At 39.7% G+C, this 21522-nt stretch overlaps 1 protein-coding gene across 12 annotated transcripts in view; it reads right to left on the bottom strand.

Annotated features, from left to right (window-relative positions):
• Positions 1–4357: 4357 nt before the first annotated feature.
• Positions 4358–21522, bottom strand: part of elavl4 (ELAV like RNA binding protein 4) — an 88036-nt gene continuing 70871 nt past the window's right edge. For 7 of the 12 annotated variants that reach the window (XM_020702754.2, XM_020702749.2, XM_011474549.3 and 4 more), the window contains 3 exons: positions 20487–20721; positions 12526–12564; positions 4358–8778 (listed from right to left, as the gene is read on the bottom strand). In XM_020702754.2, coding sequence (XP_020558413.1) covers positions 8451–8778; positions 12526–12564; positions 20487–20721 — 602 coding nt within the window. In that variant the 3' untranslated portion in view covers positions 4358–8450. The remainder of the gene's footprint in view (positions 8779–12525; positions 12565–20486; positions 20722–21522) is intronic. The other 5 variants (XM_020702750.2, XM_011474550.3, XM_020702753.2 and 2 more) reach the window with 3 other exon arrangements.

Below are 21522 nucleotides of genomic sequence, written 5' to 3'. Positions count from 1 at the left end.
GGTAAGAAACTTTCACACAGGCCAGTGAAAAAAAAACAAACACTGTTTTCACTCTTGATGAGGATTGCAGCTCAGACAATTAAAAAAATAAATTAAAAAAATAAAACAACAAACGTAATTTTTTTGTAAAAAATAACTTGGCTGAATGCAAAAGGTGAGGAACTACAGATAAAGTCAAGGTCATATTTGGGCTCACCACAATATAATCTACCCTCCAAAAAAGTGCAAGACTGCTGGGATTCACAATCTCTTTTTGAAAATGTTCCTTTCTTCTAATGAAACCAATATTTGCAGTTGGATTTTTAAAAAATCCTTTTAAAACAGAAAATAAAGCCACTCTGCACCTCTGCTACTTTCAATTCCATATAATATTTTGGACTTAAATATTAGAAATGATGCATTTTTGGAAACTTTGAGTGCCCACTTATACTTTATTGTGGCTTCTATATACAGCAGACAGCAGAGCAGACAAAGTCACAACAGGGCGGTCGATTGTTGGTACTTAACAAGACTCTGAGCAAGAACACAACAACGCCGGCCATAACACAAAGAAATCGCAGAAAAGCAGATTGTTAAGCCTTTGGGGACTGAAACTTCCAGAATGAAATCCAGGGATTTATTCTATTCCTGCGAGTGTCATCTGCTGTTGAAGGAAGACCCTGCATTTACAGCCTTTCTGCTAAAAATAAATAATAGAAAATGAAGTGGAGAACAGGAAAAAAGCAAACATGGAAGTTGGTGAATTGTTTAGCAGTGAACCTCACATTTAAAGCAGAGATATAACGGCTAAATCGGAGGCTTACATTCAGTTTTTGTTATAAATTGACAGAAGTGAGGGATTTTTAATGGTAAAAAGTGTACTTAAGTAAATCTGGAAAAACAAACCCCACCTTCTGTAACAGCCTGTTAGTTGTCTATGAAAACCAAAAAGTTTCCATCAGTTGATGGCAGAGTTGGCGATAAAATGGAGTCATCCAGAGGCAAATGGAAAAGCCTTTGTGCACGTTGGGAAGTCCTGTCACACACAGCAGCTGTGCAAGATTTAGCTTTTCATGTTTTTAGTTAGCTTTTGTTGACTTCAGGCATCGAGCTATAAAGAAGTGGATAAAACACAAGTAGAGCCTCGTATTTAGAAGAACCACCAAGTCTGCAGCACACGTTTGGCTTTGACACTGAAGTCACATTTCTGAAGAAGCTGTGGACCAACTGATGCTTACAACATCTTTTCCAGCTAATTGTCCACAAAACAACACAATATTCATAGTTTTTCTGTTCTTTCCTGACCTCATAAATGTTCTCAGTGTGTCCTAAAATCATTCCAACCTATGGCAAATTATTTATTTTACATAAAAATCGAGATATTTGATTTTGCTCAAGGATCCCTTTTGTACATTATCTCACACCACATGTGTCAAACTCAAGGCCCGGGGGCCAAATGTGGCCCTCCATGTCATTTTATGTGGCCCGCAAGAGCACAAAAGTTTTTAATTTCTTGAGATAAAAATAAAAATTGGTGTGTATTTATTCATATCTAGGGGGAATAAGACTTGAAATATCAGATTAGGCTACCACTGTATACATTAGGACTTAAACACTGTCTATATAACCTAACCTGACAGAATCAAATGTAAAAGGATTTATGCTAAAGTAACAAGCATACATATGTTTTCTATGCAACTGCAATTGTCACTTGAAAACGTTACAATAAATAAATAATGAGTTATTTAACAATAAGTAGTAGTTACATTTATTTTACATTTATTTTTTATCTGATTTAAAGTCCCACTCTGATCATCTTATGAATTATTTAAAATGTTTCCAGTGGTCCTTTAATTGTGTTTCCATCATTTTTACCCAAATAAAATAAATAAATAAATAAGTATTTTTTCTAGGACATAGTTTCTGCAGCGCAGCAGTAATTAATTCGAAATTCACCTCAGCGTTTTGGGCCGTTCACCTGAAGCAAGCCCCTTTCTTTCCCCGTTGCCGAGAGCTCTCTGTTTACACTCCCCTGCTATCTTACAGCCCCTCAGGAAAACAATCAGAAAAGAATAGAGCGGAGCTAACAATGTCTGCATAACAAGTACAATCTTTCTCAAACAGCATTTTTTTCAAACAGAAATGCAATTTTGAGCTTAATTTTCTTCGTGTCCTCCATCAGAAAAATGTTCCAAAAATGACCATTTTCATCCGAGTTGGTCTTTAAAATCTTAATATAAAACTGTGACATCGTACCAGCTTCTGTGTGTCTGTGCTTAACATTCTTCAGGTTGATTGTGTTTGACAAATTAGGTTCATTTTAAAAGGTTCATAAATTCTATTACAGCAAAGAGACGACAGAAGAAGTTTCCAGACACCAACAAAATAAAAAATAGAAAGTTTTTTGCCAGGTAACGTCTAAAATGAAGTTTATGATTTAACAGACAGTCCAATCAGCCTGATCAATATGTTAATGCCAAAGCAGAAAATGAAATGGAGCACTCGCCTGAGTGCAGCTCAGTTAATAAATAACTCCCACAGAAGCTGTCTCTTCTGGTTAGACGGTGTGAAATCGGTAAAGTGGACAAAGGTATAGCATTAATGTCAGAGCCAGACCCAAGGAGAGCTGGAGGGCAACGGCTCCTTTCCCGGTAAAACACATCTGACTGCAGAAGATTAGTGAAAGAAGGGAGGTCCACGTGAAATAATATGCCTCCAACTGCGAGGCTCGTGCCTGTCATTTGGCAGAGCCGCCGTCTACATCATAGGCGCGGCGGGATGCTGACATTCACACCATGCAGCGAGTGTGATCAGCTCTCACCCAGGCAGATGAAAAGTGGTTTATATAGAAAGTGAGAGGCAGTATCATATGGTTGCACACGGTGACAGAACATAGTGAGAAAGCCAGCAACTCTCTGATGAGAGCACTTTCACTTCCTTTGCAATGAATGCATCTTGTTTGCATCAGATATTTTCAGAAATGCTGTAATTTGTTTATCCACTTCAAACGGAAGTACTTTATTGACTTCTTAACAAAAGATCGAATAGAAGTTTGAGCTTTAAAAGGAAATCTTAAGTTTAAATCCTGAAAAAAAACGTGTTCATATTAGCCTTTATGGGAGCTGAAATCATTAACATTAGAGGAGCATGGAACTTGGAAAAAAAAGCCAGTGTGACATCACGTTATACTCTTACAGTACTCCCAGAAAGTTTTAAATCACACTTTTCTTTCAGTTTAAAATCTTTCCAGCACCATTTTCTTTATTATCTACACACCTTAGCAAAGTGTTTTTAAGTCCTTAATGCAACATAATATGGTTGGGATTGCTTTGACAGAACCATTGCTGTGGATTTACCTTTAGGGCTAGGGGACAGCAAAAAATCTTTCATTAACTTTGTAAAGTAAAGTCCTACTCTGATCATCTTTTGATCTATTTCATTTGGTTTAACCCTTGTGCTATCTTAGATGACCCCCCCCCCCCCCCTTCCATTGACGTGTTCTCCCTACCATGACAAAGGTGGATAAAGGTGGAAAGATTTCATGTAATCCATGGACACCAGTGAAGATCACAAATCATTGAAGAAAAAAGGTTCAGAGCACTGTCTAGTGGGTCTAGATGACCCAACTCCCAACGTTAAAGTGCCAAGGATAGAACAAGGGTTAAGCAGATCCAATCAAAATTATAAAGGCAACGTCTCCCAAAAAACACACATTTTGAAGTTTACGAATTAATTTCTGACTAACATTGTAAAGTGTAACTTTTATTCAAACTTTAGACACTTTTAATTTAGCGATTAAAAAGTAAAAAGATGACTGCAAATAGTTTTAAAACTTCTCCCTAATGACATCAGCAAATGGTGTTGTTTGCTTCTAAAGGGAAAAATAAAAACTAAATATGTTCATTATTGATCTTGTAATGAACTCAAACCAGTTTTAATAAGGTTTCACATCTTCAGGATGTCCAACCTTTCTGTAAAGAATTTTTTTCCTCCTCGTTCATAAAACAACCTTTTTTCTTTCTCTGGGGCTTTTATTTTGAAAAATCTTGTTTTAATCCCTCTCTGCTCATGATAAAAGAATAAAAGAAAACTTGAAGTGGTGCATGCTTAACCTCCTCCAAGTTCTTCGTCAATAAGTAAAGTACTTTTTTTTCACTTTCCTAAATCTTTATTCTGCAATCTTCAGCACAAATGTGTCAAATCGAACACCACATTATGGGATGTTAATGCTCCCGAGAGGAGGGGCGATCCGCTCTGATTTAATAAAAGTGGAAACTGGACAAAATAAATCAGGAAAACAACTGAAATAGGAAAATTCATTGAGATTATTTGGTGTAAAAATGTTTGAAAATCGCTTCATGGTTAATGACAAGACACATTGGAGCTCTTAACACCTCATTTTATTGTCCCAACATTCAAAAGTACAAATAATTCAAACACAACAGTTTTATGAAAAAGAAAAAACAAACATTTACAGCAAGATTTTTATTTTGTTTCCAGTTTCAGAAATTACCTAAACTAGCAAGGATAACATGAAGTCATTCATCGCAGTAGTTGGATTAATAATAAGAATAAGAATACTAAGAATAATAGCAATAATAATCATAATAATCATCATTGATAATTGTTAAGTAATAACATAAGCAGGAGAGAGTAGAGGGAGCCGCAAGTCATGGGGCCCCGTGAAGATTTTTTCGTCTTTTTTTGTCTTTAAAGATTTAGTTTATAGATTTTTCAGATAGTAAACAAACACGTCTCAGGAGGAAAATGAAAACTGACAAGAAGAGCCGAGTTCCTCTGTTCACCTTCCCTCCTCCACTACTGGCTGAGTTGTTCCTACTGGCAGGCTGCCACTATAAGGCGCTACAGGGGATGGTGTGAGCCATAGGGGTCGGGCATGGAGCGAGGTGACGCAGCCCCATGTTTCAAACACCCTGATATGCACACTCAGTCACTCTGGCACAAGCACTCTGATCGTCACGCATGCACTCAGGGAAACACACACGTATGTGCACAGGAGACATCTGAGGGGTGAGGTTACTCCACGCAAACGGACAAAGCAAAGGAACATGCACACAAACATACGCACTCAGTCATGCAAACGGGGTTGAGGCGGAACACAGGCACGCATCGTAAGATCCAAAAGTCTTACAGAGTAGGAAACCCACACATCCGGACATTCTACCGGGGTCGTTGCATAATTCAAGCCCCCGCCGGGGGACGGGGAGCATGAAGGGGTCTGGTTCGTTTAGTGCCGCCATGGTGTCAGAACTTTGTGATCGGATGATGATCGGGTGACTGTTGGATGAGTGAGATGTGAGCGAGAAGGATGCAGGATGAGAGCACGAGTCCCGAACGCACCTCCTTTTTAAGTTCTAGCAACAAACAAACGAACAAAAAGAAATCCAATTCCTTATATTTATACGTCTGGAATATTCCCCTTTGACCTTTCAAAATATATAATATATTTCATATTCGAGTATATAAAATATAGAATCAGCACAATCCCTTTTTATCCCTCCAGAGTATTTCTTAGACAGCTGCTGCAAAAAGCAGTCGGTGTGCAACGCTAACTTCTTTATTTCTTTAAAGATTCTTTTTATGTCGTTGGAAAACATGATGACGATTCGTAAAAATAACCTCTGACTCTTGCGTGATTTCAATCGATTTAGTCCATGAGCCTAAAAAAAACAAAAATCGCTATTTTTGAGTTGAATGTGCCCAAGCCTCCAACAGCTGACAGGTTTAAATACAAACAGACAGAAAGAAAACGGAAACTATGCTTTCAGACCCACATTTTTGCATAAGGTTTCATCACAAAGCGGTAGTAAGTGGAGGGAGGGTGTGGACGGAGTGGCTTTTTTAGAACTACACAAACTTATCACAGGTTATATTGAACCAGAACGACTGTTTATAACATTCTATCAAGACTAAACTTTATTGAAAAAGATCTAAAGATTTCAGTTTAACAAGACAAGAAAAAAGCAATAGCAAATTGAACTATAACTAGGTTATGCATAGCGAGTAACTGTTTCTAGTAATAAGGGAAGAGCGTCCCCCGACCCTCCAGACATTTTTTTCAGTTTTGTTGACTTTTAGATTTTTTTTTTTTAGTGTAATTTTGATATATTGGTAGAAAGCACAAACGTACTAAAAGTTCTCTCAGTGCAGTGGACTACTGGAAGAGCCTCTCCACTAGTCGCTTTGTTCCCTTTTGCTCAGAAACGCCCCCCTCCCTGTACCAGAATCACACAAATTACACAGACAAGTAAACAAATAAATACACACATAAATTAACAAAGTAATAAATATAGAATAAATACAAATAAATAGAAAAATAAATAGTTTTAAAAAGAGAGAAATAGTAAATCAAGTGTCAAACGAATACAGTTATATTCTAAGCTGTGTTCGGTTTCTTTTGCCGCAGTAGTCAACTGAAAATTTATCCAATTATTATTTTTTTCTCCACAAGCAACATGACAACAATTGAACAGCTTCCTCACGAGTTTTTCTAAGTAACTGAACCACCACTCCATAATAAATTGTCATATGAAAGACAAGCTCGAACAAAAAGAACAGTGACAACTCAGATAATACAGTAGATATCGTAAAACAAATGTAGACTATATATATATTTATATATATCATCTATTTGTACACAGCAAATAAAGACACAGTTCTCATTGATCCTTTTTAAGGAAACAAATATCTAGACTAACGGAACTAGCTAATCAGCATAAAGATTTGACAAACGTTTTACGCTCAGCAAATAACCTAAACTTCAGCAAGCCAAACATAAAACAAACCAACCAAAAATATAAGAAAAGATAAGATAGAAAAAAAACAACAAAACTTTGATCAGTGATTCTTACAAGGCCCCAAATTCATAAAATCTGCTCATTAAGCAAAAAGAACCCAAAAAAGTCACATCAGATTTCTGGGCCAACATGAAACAAATACCAAAGAACAGCAGCTTAATTCAATGCTAACATCAAAGTACTTTTTTTTTCTTTAAACAACACATAGAACAACAAAGTTGGATATTTAAGATATGTGAATAATGTGGAATTAGCACCTACTGTTGATCGCTAAAAGGAACGCCTTCTCAAATGTAAGTTCACAAACGCAGAGCGAAGAAAATGATATACGTTGTATGCTCTCTAAATGGATAGATGAGGATATATCTATTTACTAATTTCCCATATTATCTGATGACAAAGCAAAAAGTGGACAAAAGGGACTTAATGCTTTGGGCACTGAAGTATAAGGTTGGTCAGGCCTTGGAAAGACCCCTCTCCCCTTCCTTTTGGGTATCGCTGTTTGAATAATTATGCACAAGTACATATGTGAAAAATTACCAAAATCGCTCGCCTCAGTTTGCATCCCTTTTCACAAAACCTTCGGTCTAGAAAATCTCCACCAACTTGGATTCCCAAAAAAAACAGACAACCTTTGATTCTATAAAGTACCACGGCAGAACAACAAGACAAGGTGGTGCCCCCTCCCACCCGCCGGTCCCCCCAGTAAGCCAGTCAAAATATTCTTCTCTCTTTTTTTTTTCAAATCCAGATTCTTGTAAAAATGCTTCAATAGTTATTATTTTAATTATCATTTATAAAAATAGATCTTTCTATTTGTTTTTATCTTTTTCCAAGCAAAGAGATCTTCTCTTTGGCAACAGTGTTTTTTTTTTCTTAAATTACTGAACGTGTGAACAGGAACCCGTCCCCTCCCGCGCCCCGTGTCCCTGAAACCCACCGAGGAAAGACGTGTTTTGTTTGCGATACAAAACAAAAACAATGTTAGAAATCTGTTTTTTTTTTCTTTTTCCTACATCTGAGTTAACGGGATCGTTGAATCCCACGTGGAGTCGACAAGGGGGAAATTCTTAAATATACATTTAAAAGTGAATGAGTGGTTTTACCAATTTAAAAAAGCTCTCTCCCTCTCCCGTACATTGATGGGGGAGGCATTAATACTAACAACAGTGGATCCGGATTTACAGAAGAAAAACAAATCCTGAATCAAGACAGAGAAAAGTCTCCAATCTAAAAAGATCCTTCTCTTCTCTGAAATAAGGGCATACAGGGATTTGCTACTGTTTATCGAGAAGAGAGAAAAAAAACAACACAACCACAACAAACATAAAGGATTTACAATAAAGAGAAGCTCTGTAATATCACAGGGGCTTCCAAAAACGTGTGAACATTTTAATCATTCCATTTTTGAAATATTTAGGCAACACTGGCTTATAGGTCCAAAGTTATGATATAAGCCATTTCGAGTTCAATTCGTTTGTAGGTTTCTTTGTGTTCCGGTTGGCGTTTGCTGTGTCGGATGGCTGCAGTAGGGTGGTGGTGTGGTGGCTTTGGGGACTAAGGAATGAGTGGAGGTTGGGGGGTTGGGGGCTGGGGGCAATACATCTTTTTTTCTTCTTCTTGGGAGCAGACGCTGCTTTTACCTGGCACAGTTCAGGACTTGTGCGTCTTGTTGGTCTTGAAGGAGACTTGCAAGACGCGGTCGCCCAACCTGTAGCCGTTGAGACTGGCGATGGCCATGGCCGCCTCGTCGTAATTCGTCATGGTGACAAAGCCGAAGCCTTTGCACTTGTTTGTGTTGAAGTCACGGATCACCTTGACGTTGTTGACGGCGCCGAAGGGGCCAAACAGCTGCCAGAGCACGCTCTCGTCGGAATCCGGGGACAGGTTGTACACAAAGATGCACCAACCGGTGCCGGTGTGGCCGGGGATGTTCATGCCGACCAGGCTGGTCATGCTGTCGATGGTGATGGGGGAGAACCTGAGAACAGAGGCAGAGCAGGGAGGGAGGAGTCAGCACAAACGTCTTCAAGCAGGAAATGACACGTCTGCATGTATGCTATGCATGACAGGAGCAAAAAAAAAAAAACAACAAAAAATTAAAGTCGATGATCAAATTCTCAGTCTAAATTAAAAAGCTAACCCTTGCAGTCACTTTACAGCCTAATGACTGATGGAACCATGAAGACGCTAATCTCTAAACCACACTGATTGGGAGGTATTGTGCAGACGCTGCGTGGATTTGAACGAACGCTGAGGTTTGTTGTGCGTCTGCTGTCTCCGAATGCTCCCGTGGCTGCTCGGCTCTGAAAGGTCTCCTGTCAAGCCTGATGACGGCGTTGCCTGTGCTGAGCGGCACTCCAGCAGACAAAGACTCTCACTTTGTGTCCTCAAGTGGCTGCTTTTGGAGCTAAATTGCAGGAAGTTGTTGAATTGAACCCGCAGCTAGAAATGTATCAAAGATCGTGCAGCAGGCGGCTAAATCTGTTCCCATTCACCTCCTAATCTTCCCTTTTTTTCTTGTGATGCAAGAGATTTGAATCCTCAGTTGACTTCACTTAATTGCCTTTCCGCTCAAAGCAAAAAAAAGGGGAGGGGGGGGGATTCCACCACTTTTAAATAAAAGGTAAATGAGATAAAAGGTTCATTTCTTATGCTACCTCTCTCCTAGAAACTACTATAAGCATTATTGGGAGTACTTTAATTGAGATTTCCGCTTTGCTGCAGCTGTTAGACGAGCCTGCTTTCTGGAGGGGGGGGGGGGGGGGGGCAAATAAATGGAAAATGGAAGCACTTTACAGCCCAGTGGCATTAAGGTACAAAGTGTATTTCTCCCTTTCCTCCCCCTCCCGGGGGGCGTTCTGTTCTGCTCCCTTCCCTTCCCGAGCTCGTGGCACTGATCGATCGCCCTGCTCGCTGCTCGGGGCCTGAAGCCGTCTCTCTTCAGTAACTATATATGGTCGGCAATCACTACGACCTTCCTGCATGACTTTGGTCACGCAGACTTTGCCTCTGGCCTTTCATAAGCATGTAGGGTGCATAGCTCATAGACTGTGCGTTTGGGCCCTGAGTGGACTTTAATGTGACGTCAGGAGGATAATCACTTTCATCTGCATTCATGCATGTCTCAGATTATTTGCATGTCTCATTGTAACTTCAGAACACTGAAATGGATTTATCGAAGGTCCTCCATCGATGTACATTATCTGTTTTGATCTAAATCTCATATGACCTTCTAAATATTCTGTGCACGAAGTGGCTGGAATACAAACACCATATCTGACCCCGAGGTGACCGCTTGGAGACTAGCTAACCGTGAGGACGTGAACCGAGCTCTCTGGACGATGTATGTGAGGATCCAGACCTGGATGTAATGTGCAGGACAAAACACCAACCAATGTTACAGACAAGACCACTGGTTGCATAGCAACAGCGTCACTGACCACATATCTTTTCTGTTCTTTCTATGGCTAAACCATTTCAGGTTCTTAATGCTTTTTTTCCCCCTTCTCTTTCATTTCACCAACACCAGATCACTGAATAACACTTACAACTTGATGGCAGTTAAGCTGCATCAAGCACAAACTTCACTTTTCAAATTATGTTCAGACCAAAGTGACCAAAGGGCTAACTGAGGGAGGTGGACTGTAAATGTTAACCTCATCAATCCAAATATGAATATTTGTACATAAACACTGTAGTATTTTTAGAGCCGTTTGTCTCCAGTAGACGTTTGCTGCAGCTGCTCAGCTGAGTGATGATGTCTCCTCTATTGATAACATGCAAAATGCCACTAAAAGTCTGATTTATGGAGAACCTTTAAGAAAAAAAAAATAACAGTAAACACAGATGCACAAGGAAAGAGACTGAAAAAGGCGTCTGCAGTGAATCAGAATCTCCTTTTTCTACAAGGGATCCAGCTTCATCCAACCAATTATTGCTATGAAGATATGGAAAAAACATCTTCAATGTGTGACTTTGACGTATTTTACTACAGAAGAAAAAACAATGGTTTGTTTATTAAATAAACATACAATAATAAAAAAATGGCATGTGACAATTTTTACCAGATTGTAATGTTTCTAATAGGGGTGCAACAATTAAATTCCTTGGATCGACCAGATCAATATGTCTGGGGCAAAATAGAATCGAGCTATACCAAAAAAAGGTTGTTTTAAAATGAGATAAATCGTTGATCGAATAATCAAATTATCATTTGGATAGTAGAATGTCTAAATAATGTTTACTTTGTATTATTTTGATGTAGAAAAACAACAGTGGGCTGAACTTTAGGAAACTAAAATGTGAATAGATTTGCCATTCATTCTAGTTTGCTTGTTTGTTTGGACACATATTTCATTTACACTTGATTCTCTTAAAGAAATAGAAGAAATCTGGAAAACGTCACCTGCTCTGTTCAGCACAGAGGTGTTCATCTCTGCGTCACACTGGATGAACGTCTGGCTAAAGACGCTCTGGATCCATTTTAGTGAATCGGATCAAATCGGATCATTTAAAATGAACCAAGATCATAAGTGAATCAAACCGTCAATCACAAATGTCGAATCGTTGTTAAAATGAATCATTGTACCTCTAGTTTTTGATAGATACTAAAGGACATTTTCTTTAAGGATATAATACTATTGAGTGTTTTTTTTGTGTTTCTCAACAGAAATATTAGTGAGCAGTCTTGACTTGATGCCAAAAATGTTTCACTTTCCTGGAAAATATCTATTGTAAAAATATTGTTTAGTTGTAAGAAATGTTCTTTACAATAAAAACTATGAGTCAGATGTAGCCCTTTACCAAGAATTTCTTTCAAATATGTGATTTTTTTTAATCAACTATTGACTTATTTTGGTCTTGACCCATTGCTAGTCTCGGTTAAAGTCTAACCTTGAACATTTCATTTATTTGTAAGTCATTGATGCTTTGATGTTTTCAATGCTTTTCTTTTCTCTTCAACCCCTTAAGTCATATTGATTATGCTTTAGTAGCATAAATGAGCTGTTAAAATTATACTTTTAAAGAGATGTATTTTTTTCCTATACCTATAACACTTGAGTGTAAGTTTTTCAACAAAATAAATTAGACTGATGTTAAAAAGGAGAGTAAATTACTAATTAATATCAAGACTTTGGCATGTCTGCAGTGAAATAAGTCAAAGAAAATGTGTTGTTTTGCATTTTATTTTTAAAAGTAATTTCCAAATCATTCCAATTTATTATTATTTGACTTTGTACATCAACCACAGCTGCTGTTTGATGCACACATTTTAAATAAAGAGGAAGAAGTGAGGTTTAAATTACACTAAAAGATCCATAAACAAACAAAAAAAAGACTAAAACAAAGGGGGAGAATCTGATTCTGCGTGAAAAAATGAATCCAAAGCGCACATAGAAATGTAAGTTGCAAACAAAAATCTGTTCAGAACACAGAAACAGCCCAACACAACCCAAACATCACCAGCACTTGCCACCATCAAAACAATTCAAAGTCACCACCACTGAAACAAAGAGTCTTTCAAACACCTCAAGTCTTTTGGCGGGCGTGGGGGTGGGGATGAAACTTAAAATCGCTGGGGAAAGCACAAAAAAACCACAAAAGAATAAAAATGACCTTGAACAACAGTCAAACTCAAAACGCAAGAATGCAAGAAAACACAAAATGGAAAAAAAAAAGGAAAAGTCAACATGGACATCTGGCATTCGGTGAAGTTTTTAATTACCTCTTTACGCCATAGGCCATATTAAGCAAATTGTCCAGCCTGTAAAGAGAAGGAGGGTTCTGGGGTTAATGGCGGGCAGATGGTCGACTCACTCAATGGAACTAATGTTGAGGCCCTGTAGGAACTTCATGGTCCTCCTCACTCATGAACAAACAAACTCATCTGTGGTTGGTCCATTACACCGAGGAGCCCCACCACAAAATGCTATCATCAGTTAACAAATCAACAGTACCATCACTTCAGTCTGCAGGTTTTCTGGTCTCTCTCACAGGAACCATTCTGGTGCAAGTGCTTTTTAGCAGCACAGAAGTGCACAGGTAGGGTGTGAACTTTGCATTGTACCAGGCAGCTGCAATGCTACAGATGCATCGAGAGCAGAAAATGCAGAGGACCAGCATGTGGTTGAAAATAGTTCCATTTAAATGATCTGATATGACAGTAACTGGGATGACCGGACGTGATTCAGAGGTCTGTCAGTGTTATGGTTCGGCATTCCAATGATGGTGAGTGAGAGGTTTCGCTATGATTTGGAGGTTTTCCGTGAAGTGACAACTGAATGTTAAACTGGGCAAAAAATGGGAAAATCTGCTTTTGAGGTTGGGCTTGAACGCGGGTCAGGTGGAATAGCTAAGTGTTTTGTCAAAGAGGTTCAAAAGGGGGGCAGATGTGGTTGCACATTCACTTTGGAGGCTGCAACCGTTGCAGACGTCCAGAGTGAATGGTTGTTTGTGTGCACCGGGCCTCAGAAACCTGTGGGCCGTATTAAACGCAGGCCTTTGTGGACGGGGGCAGTCCGCTTGGTGACTCAATGACCTTCATTCCTCACATGGGTCTGGCCTGTCTCATGTCTTATTAACTTTTCTACCCTAATGGACAGAGGCTCTGGCTTATTGAGCAGCAGCTGCCTCCACTTGCACCACTTGAAAACACTAAAAACTCTGCAGCTTTGACCCTATTAAGAAAGACTTTTTTCTCAATTTCAGGCATTTTCACAAAATTGACAAAACAAGTTTCTTGTTTTTTTTTTTTAATGAATCATGAAATGTTTATTCGAGGTCTTTAAGATTGTTCAGGCACCAAATTTGAAGAGTATTTAGTGACAAATCACCAAACTGTTATTAACAAGTCTTTTGAAGGAAATTCAGTTCAATTTTATTTCTACAGCCCAATCTTACAACATAGTTGTCTCAATGGGCTTCAAACCGGTAGTTGTACAAGAACATGAAATCAGTCAATTCAATAGAAATTAGTAAAACTACACTGAACGGGCTGAGCATCCCTGCCCTTAGACCCTCCTTTTTGATAAGGAAAACTCCTAAAAAAAAAAAAAAACTGGTTCTGGATAAAAAAGAAGAAACCTCAGGGGTGCCCACGTGAAGGAGGGATTATACCCCCAAGGCGGATACGCGATGTACCAGATTTCTTAGAGAAGAATTCCTTTATCTAACTCTACAACTACATATTTAAAGTCCAGCAGATGAGCTTCGTCCAGATGGAGTTGGGGGACGGCTGCGGGCGCCAGATGAGCAAACAAAAGGAGCTCTTTCTTTGATCCGCTAAACTATAAAGTCTTAAGCAATTTATTATTTAATGTAAAGGACACGTGACATCGGCACTATGTTCATTTTGTGCATTTTCCATGTATGAAATTTCAGTCCTTTTGATGCGTGATACACTTAATTCATAATTCATAATTTGTCAATGTGCGCAGATGTCCGAATTTTTTGGGTGGTTGAGAGTTGTACAGTTTATACATATATTATTTCGTTTCTACGACATTAACGTACAAATCTTATGCAATTGTATTTGATTTTTGCAAGATGCGTAGACAAATAAAGGCTTTCCACGACTCTTCCACTTATGTTTAAAGGGCTTTTTATGTCTTCACTCATGTACCACCGATGCTTTAATTTCATATTGCGTATACAGCACACTAATGACGTTTGAATTACGTAATTGATGCACAAATCACTAATTTGCATGTAAACAGCCCAATAATCATGCAAAGTTAAGACACGATTGGCATATTGTGTGACGGGTATAAAAATCTGCCAATCTTTCGCCCTTCCAGCAGTCTATACCGAGTAGGGGGCTCCTGCTCCCCCTGTCCGGCTTGTCCAGTGACGCGTGGAAGCCAGGTTGTGGGAGTGGACCTGGTACCATGGACGCGTATTCGACGCGTATCCTCTGTCCCAGAGTCAAATCTGATTCATTTGCACAGAGTCTGACATTCGAATGCAAATACATTCCTATCAAACTTAACCTTTTGTTAAAAGTCAATCATTTTTCCTCAGTGTGTTGTGACCCCTATGACTGTTAAATGAGAGGACTACTGGCTCATGTTCTCCAGACAATCATAAAGTATAGACCCAAATGTGAGTTTTTGTGACTTACTTTGGAACAGCTTTTTGTAAAAACCACAGAGATTTACACCACAGAACTGGGTCTGCACCGATGAAACCACAAACTATCAATTAAAGCAAGGCAGATGGATCCAATGAAGAGGCTGCAATCACCATTTTTTCACTCCACAAAATATCAACTGAAATGGAAAAACACTAACAGCGGGACAATGGAATCCTGCGGGATCAGAAATGTTTTAAGCAAACCTTTGTGATAAAGTTATAGACTAGCACACAGCCTCGTCTGCTTAAAGAGTCTGCTTACATATTAGCACTTAGCTCTGTTAGAATTAGCGTAAACCATGAAAGCAGTCTGCAAACAAAGACCTGCAGTAGAGAGACGGACCCAACGACTTCATTAAAACGGCAATTAGCCCATTAGTCTGGGAAGGGAACAAGCATTCTGCTTTGTGGGTAAATGAGTCAATTGGAGAGGAAGCTCAGAAGACCGGGGAGCATGAACACATCTGCCGGCCGCCGGGCCGCTGGGCCTTAACAAAACAACCTGCTGCGAGCCCTCTTTCCCTCCCTTCATCTCTCACACGTGTGAAGTCCGACTGATGCAAGCTCGCCACGCAAACACTCTTCCATCTCCTCACGTCGCCTTTCCAGGCTCCACATAAACAATGGGGCTTTTGTGCTTTCTGTCAAAGCACCTAATGGAGGAAGGGTTGATTCTTTTTTTTTTTTCTTTTTTAAACAAAAATCTGTGAAATTAAAATTGGCTCCTGCTCTGGATGTAATAAGGCTAATTTGCTAATTACTACCATTAGTTGGCGAGTGAATGTTGGAAACACGCTGAGCTCTCGTGCTCGCTGTATTGTCCTTGAGCTGATGTTTTCTATCTTGGAGAGGAATCGTGCAAACATGTTACACATTAACCTGGAGCATCGCGCCAACATGGTTAAGTCTCACAGGATTTACGTACGAAGCCGCACTTTTTTACACGACTCCATAAAGAACGGAGGTTCCACAAAATAAAAATGAAAGCACCACACATTTAGTGATGAAAATAAGACTTTTTCTTTTTTCAATAAAAGTTAGACAACAATGAGCAAAGTAGTGCACATCAAGCACATTTCCAGCCTGCAGCGTCGACGTTTCAGTGAAGGGTTGAAGAGCAGAAAGCAGGAGTGCGGGGACACAGCACAGTCAGGAAGTGTCCTGTGGTTGTGAGTTGTGATGGGAAGCGACAGCTCTCCTGCAGAGCCTGTAAATTGGCCTGGCGTATCACAGACACGCAGCCACGCTACATCGCTCAGGTGTCACACCAGGGAGACTGCTCAAGAAGAAAAATACCTTCCAAGCTCCAACTTTGATGGAGAGTAAACAGCAAGGAGAGAGAAATTGTATAAATACATAAGCTATGTTCAATTTTGATGATGGAATGCAGTGCAATATGTGAGTGGTTGGTGTCATCTTTAAGTCACTCGGGTGAAATAATATGAATTTTTAGGAGAAACTGTCAATAGTCGGTTAAATTTAAGCTAAGAAAAGACTTAAATATTTTTGTAATACACATGTTTGCATTCATAACGCCTCTATATCCTGCTTACATATCAAAATACTGTTAAACTAGGCCAAAATCTGTTTAGATTGAGCATGTAATGGAACAAAAATTAGGAATGGGAGTTGAAATGATGGTGGCAGAATGAAATGAAGGGATATGGGTGTTTGTGAATGACAGAACCCTACAGTCTCTTCTAATCAGCCCCTCTCTGATAAGGCGAACCCCCCATAAGCTCCGTCTGCATTCTCTGACACCTGGGCCGGGTTCTGAGCCAGACAAACGGCCCGGGTTCTGAACCCACAACTGTTGTTCACACATTAGCTAAATTTGCTCCAATGACTGCTCACTGGAGGAGGCAAGTGCATCATTGTTGTAACAAAGACAATGCGATGAGTCATGCTCTCCAAGTGTGGGAGTCACATCCTGAGTTTCTACAATCTTTAAATTGCATTTGATGCAATGTTTTCCAAATAAAGCCTGTTTACAAGAATGAGAGTAATTGCTGTGAAGCTTGAGATTAATCATTCATACTTGTGTTTTTTTCCTCTGTAGACTTTAAATCTCATAATTTACACAATAATATCAAGTAGAGTTTTAATAAGCCCTATTTGTTCCCTCTACCAGCAGTTGCTTTTCAGTATGAAGACATCATTTATTCATATTAATGTTGAAACTTTTGGAACAGATGATTAAACAGAGGAGTCATAGTTAACAGCTCCTTTTTTAGTAAAATGTAATCAGATTTTAATCTTTTTTGTTTGTTTTGGGAAGAGTTTCCTGCATCTTTTGGGTGAATTTACTCCTGACAAGGTTATGACTCTTCAACGTTATGTTGGTAGAGGTTTAGGCCGGAGCATCAACACAGAAAATAACGGTAACTCTTACTTTACCATCTGTCAATGAAAGAAAGGGAGCATGCAGGCATGATCAGGTTGTGACCTTTGGGTACAAACAGTCTGTCTTACACCATTTTCTTTGTCAGTGTACGCTGTTAGCAGTTTTGTTGACGTTCAGACCATCGACTGAACATGAGAACTGGAGCGAGTGTCGTGTAACCTATAGGAAAAGCTTTACTTTCATTTCCAACCAAATGAAGTCAATTTAGTCGTTTCTCACTATATGGACGCCGCCATGTTGGAGCCAGACAATGTCAGAAAGCAGTGATTGGCTCAAGCCAGTCTTAGTCAACGTTTCTATGGCAACCACTTTCACCAATCAGGACTGAGGTTGTTGGAAGGCCACACCCCTACCACTTGAAAGCGGGCTCAGGGGAATCTGTCAAATGTTTCCGATATTTGACGAGAGACCACATACTTTTGCTGAGGCATCTGATTGGTCAGTTTATAACTTGAATAACTACGGTAAAAAAACATGGTGCCCAGACATCATTAGACAGAACCAAAGGTCCGGAACCCCACGTTGAAGTCCCGCCCGCTTCATTTCGGTCAAAAAAGCTGATCGGCTGAGAAAAGTGGGCCTTGCGGCGGTAAGGTAAGCAACACTTTAAAATGGCTTTTCACGGATCTGCATCACTAACATAAAGTGTTGCACTTGATTCAAAGCTTCTTTTCTACGGTGGCTGACAGGGCTCACACTACATACAAAAGAAACAACGCAACGGCATTACCCGAAGCACAACGGCATTACCCGCAACACAACGGAAATGACAGAAAAAGAGGAAATGAGGACTTTTTTTTCCTACTGGCGGAAAAAAAATAATTCAGTTTCAAACTGAGTTTTAGGGCCATCAAAAAAAAAAAAAAGAGTAAAATTACGAGATTTTAAGTCGTAAATTTATGAGAAAAAAACTCGTAATTTTACAAGATTAAAGTGGAAGTGAGCATGCAGAGCAGCAGCAAGTGAACACCGCGCAGCAGCAGAGCATACCGACTAAACTTAGTAGAACAGGTGAGCTGAATGTTTACTGATAATGTTCCAAATGTTTGGAAGCTCCTTTGTTTGGTTTACGATTTATTAACGTTTTATTTATTGATGGGTGGTTTGCAGGATCTCTGCAGCCGTTGATGAAGACGTCGGTGTCCCTGCAGCTGTCTACTACAATCCTTTCTTCCTCCATTAAAGACCAGATCTCTAAGTCTGTGTGATGCTTCTGTCTGAGGAGGAGGAGCACTTTTTGGCATTTTCAACGTTCTAATGCTAATATAACAGACTATTTTTATTCCTCTTTATTGTTTTATGTTAAAACGGGATGTTTCATCTGCAGGAAGGGGCGTATGGAACACTGTTTGCTTCTGCATTGGTGTTACGATGACAGGTTCATGATGTAATGAGACAGATGAACTTCAGGTTCTGTGAATGAAAAGGAGAATAAAGGCTGCAGCGGTCCTCTGCACCCAAAAGTGTCTCTGAGCTCCTTATTTTACAGATGAAACTCCACTTTACCAACACCAAACCCCGGAATGCCGGCTACACTGACAATAATCTGATTTTGATTCACCAAAAGGTTCAGAATCTCTGCTTTTTAAACCTATCCAGACATAAAGCTTCACAAAAAGTTCCACGTATTTCATCTTCAAGCTAAGCTCAGATAAACGGAAAACTTTGGTGTTTTTTCTCGTTAATATGTGACTTTTTTTCTTGCAAATTTGCGAGATATTAAGTCGTACATTTATGAGATAAAAACTTGTAAATTTACGGGTTTTTATCTCGTAAATTTACGTGAAAAAAGCTTGTAAATCAACAAGATTATTTTCTCGTAAATTTACGACTTAAAAGTCGTAATTTTAAAAAAAAGACAAAGCTTTGCAGATGTGACTATGTGGAGAACTGGGTAAATTTATATTTTTAGACAAACATATATTTGTAAGATATTTTTTTATCTAGTAAGAAAACACCCTAATCTAGTCCAAATATGACGTAGCTCTCAGGAGCGCGGAATAGTTCAAAACTGAATTGTTTTTTTCTCTCCTGGTAGGTAAAAAAAAGTCCTCATTTTCTCTTTGTCATTTCCATTGTGCTGCGGTTTATGTCGTTGTGTTGCCGGTAATGCCGTTGTTTCTTTTATACGCAGTGTGAGCCCTGTCGGCCACCGTACTTTTCTCTACAGCAGAATGAGCTGATTCATGCTGGTCGCATTAAGGGTTGAAATGTTACGTTAGTAACATGTTAGCTCCAGTCTAACAGGGTTAACAGTTTTACTAATTTTAGCCCTTTTGTTAAAATCCTTTTTAAAAGGAATGAAATGACCCCCCCCCCCCCTTCTAAGCCCATCTTGCTCACTAAACCGTTTATTTACATTAAAACGTTTTAACAAAGGGTCTGGGCGCCATCTGTTCTGCAGCCAGCTACCCGTCTAACCAAGAGGATGTTAAAAAAAAGATATCTGATCAAGAACGGTTCTTCTGACCAATGGAATGACTGAGTAACAGCTGTTTATTTCTCTCTAGAAGTCTATGGGATTTTGGCTTCTTGGAGCCAGCAGGAACGCGAGGAAGGAAGAGTCACTCAGTCCAGTTCTCTATACAGTCAGTGGCACAGCTGGATTTGATGACATCAAATATGGCATAGGGGTTTCACGAAACTGCCGTTGTTAATTTGGATACATTGTCATCAAGACATTCAGGGATCACAAAAATTACCGTAATACACCAGAGTTCAGCAAAATTCTGCGTGCGGTCTGCCTTTTTAAGGTGGTTCACCTAAAGACAGTTTGGAATGCTAACGCCCCACAAACGCACTGGAGGTTTTTGTGGTCAAACTCCCACAGGAGCAGGCTGGGTTCCCAAGTGTGAATGGGCTCCAAAACTGCAACGCAAGCCATTTTTTAAACAAAATAATGAAGGATTTGCTTTCAAAAACCTGCAGCATTTGGAGGAGTAGTTTTCCCTTTGCAACCATGTGCTGTCACTGGCTTTTTTGATGTGAAACTATTTTCTGGATTAAATTTATCGATGAACCAACCACCTAGTTTTATTTAGCACTTTTAGCGGGCTGTAGAAGGTTATTTGAAAAGACAAAAGTCTGCCTCTTGAAACTGTACTTTTCCCAATCTATGGCATCCCCTGTTGAGTCTCAGCAGAGGCACTCACCTGAATCTCTGAGCCTGATGGTGGAGGGGGCCTGGGTATCGGCGGTTGGGAGATTGGTAGAGCTGTGACAGAAGGGCTTGGCTGGTCTTCTGGCTGGGATTGTTGGCGAACTTGACCGTGATGGGCTCGGCGGCACCCGATGGCTTCTGGCCGTTCAGGCCCTTGATGGCCTCCTCTGCCTCTATCCTCTTATCAAAGCGAATGAAGCCCACACCCCGGGAGCCACCTGCAGGGCCAACAGATCAAACAGACAAGGGGCCCTTTTTACTTCACAGGGTTCACCTGTTCCACTCGCTGTTTGTTCTGCGTTTCAGTAAATCAATCGACGTGCTCTCTGCTTGGCTCCACAATACTCCTATTATTGGTAACAAGCAATAGTTAGTTTACTTTTAGATGAATATTTAGAGTTCACATTAAGAAAAATGGTAGAAATGTAAATATATTGTATGTTGGTAACATAAGCATCGTTATTGGTCGACTCAATCCCTCCCTTAAAGCCTCTGAGTCTGTTCTCATCTCCTCTGCACACCACACGGGCCTCCTGCTTTGTTCTCGGTGACATTTGAGCCGTTTCCCTTGGAAACATATTTTTGACTGCCAGCTAAGAGGAAAATTTGCTTCCCGGGAGGCCCTTCATTGGTGACTGTGACTCCTTTATGTGTTATTGACTGTATGTATACATGTGCATTTGTGTACACGTGCACTCGAATGTGTTTGCGGTTGCAGTGTCTCGTTTTAATGAGACTGCCTGGATGGCCCAGAGGATGCTCTCTGTGACAGAAGAACTCTGCCAACGAGACTATTTACATAAGACTGTGTGCACACAAGCATGTCTGTGTGACTGAGGCTGGATAAAGGAGAGATGGGAAGGTTGTGTTCACTCATTGTGTTTTTATATCTAAAACTCTCTCCTAATTGTTATTCCACATTTCTGTTTATGCCATTTCTTTTGAAAAACCATTTCCATTGGCCTCCCTCGGGCTTCCTGCTCTAAATTAATTTTTTAAAGAAGCACCTTGACCATTTTAAACCCCTG

Source organism: Oryzias latipes, chromosome 4 (assembly GCF_002234675.1).
Source record: "Oryzias latipes chromosome 4, ASM223467v1".
Lineage (NCBI taxonomy): Eukaryota > Metazoa > Chordata > Actinopteri > Beloniformes > Adrianichthyidae > Oryzias > Oryzias latipes.
Note: the sequence above shows the minus strand (reverse complement) of the source record. Positions and strands in the feature narration are given on the sequence as shown.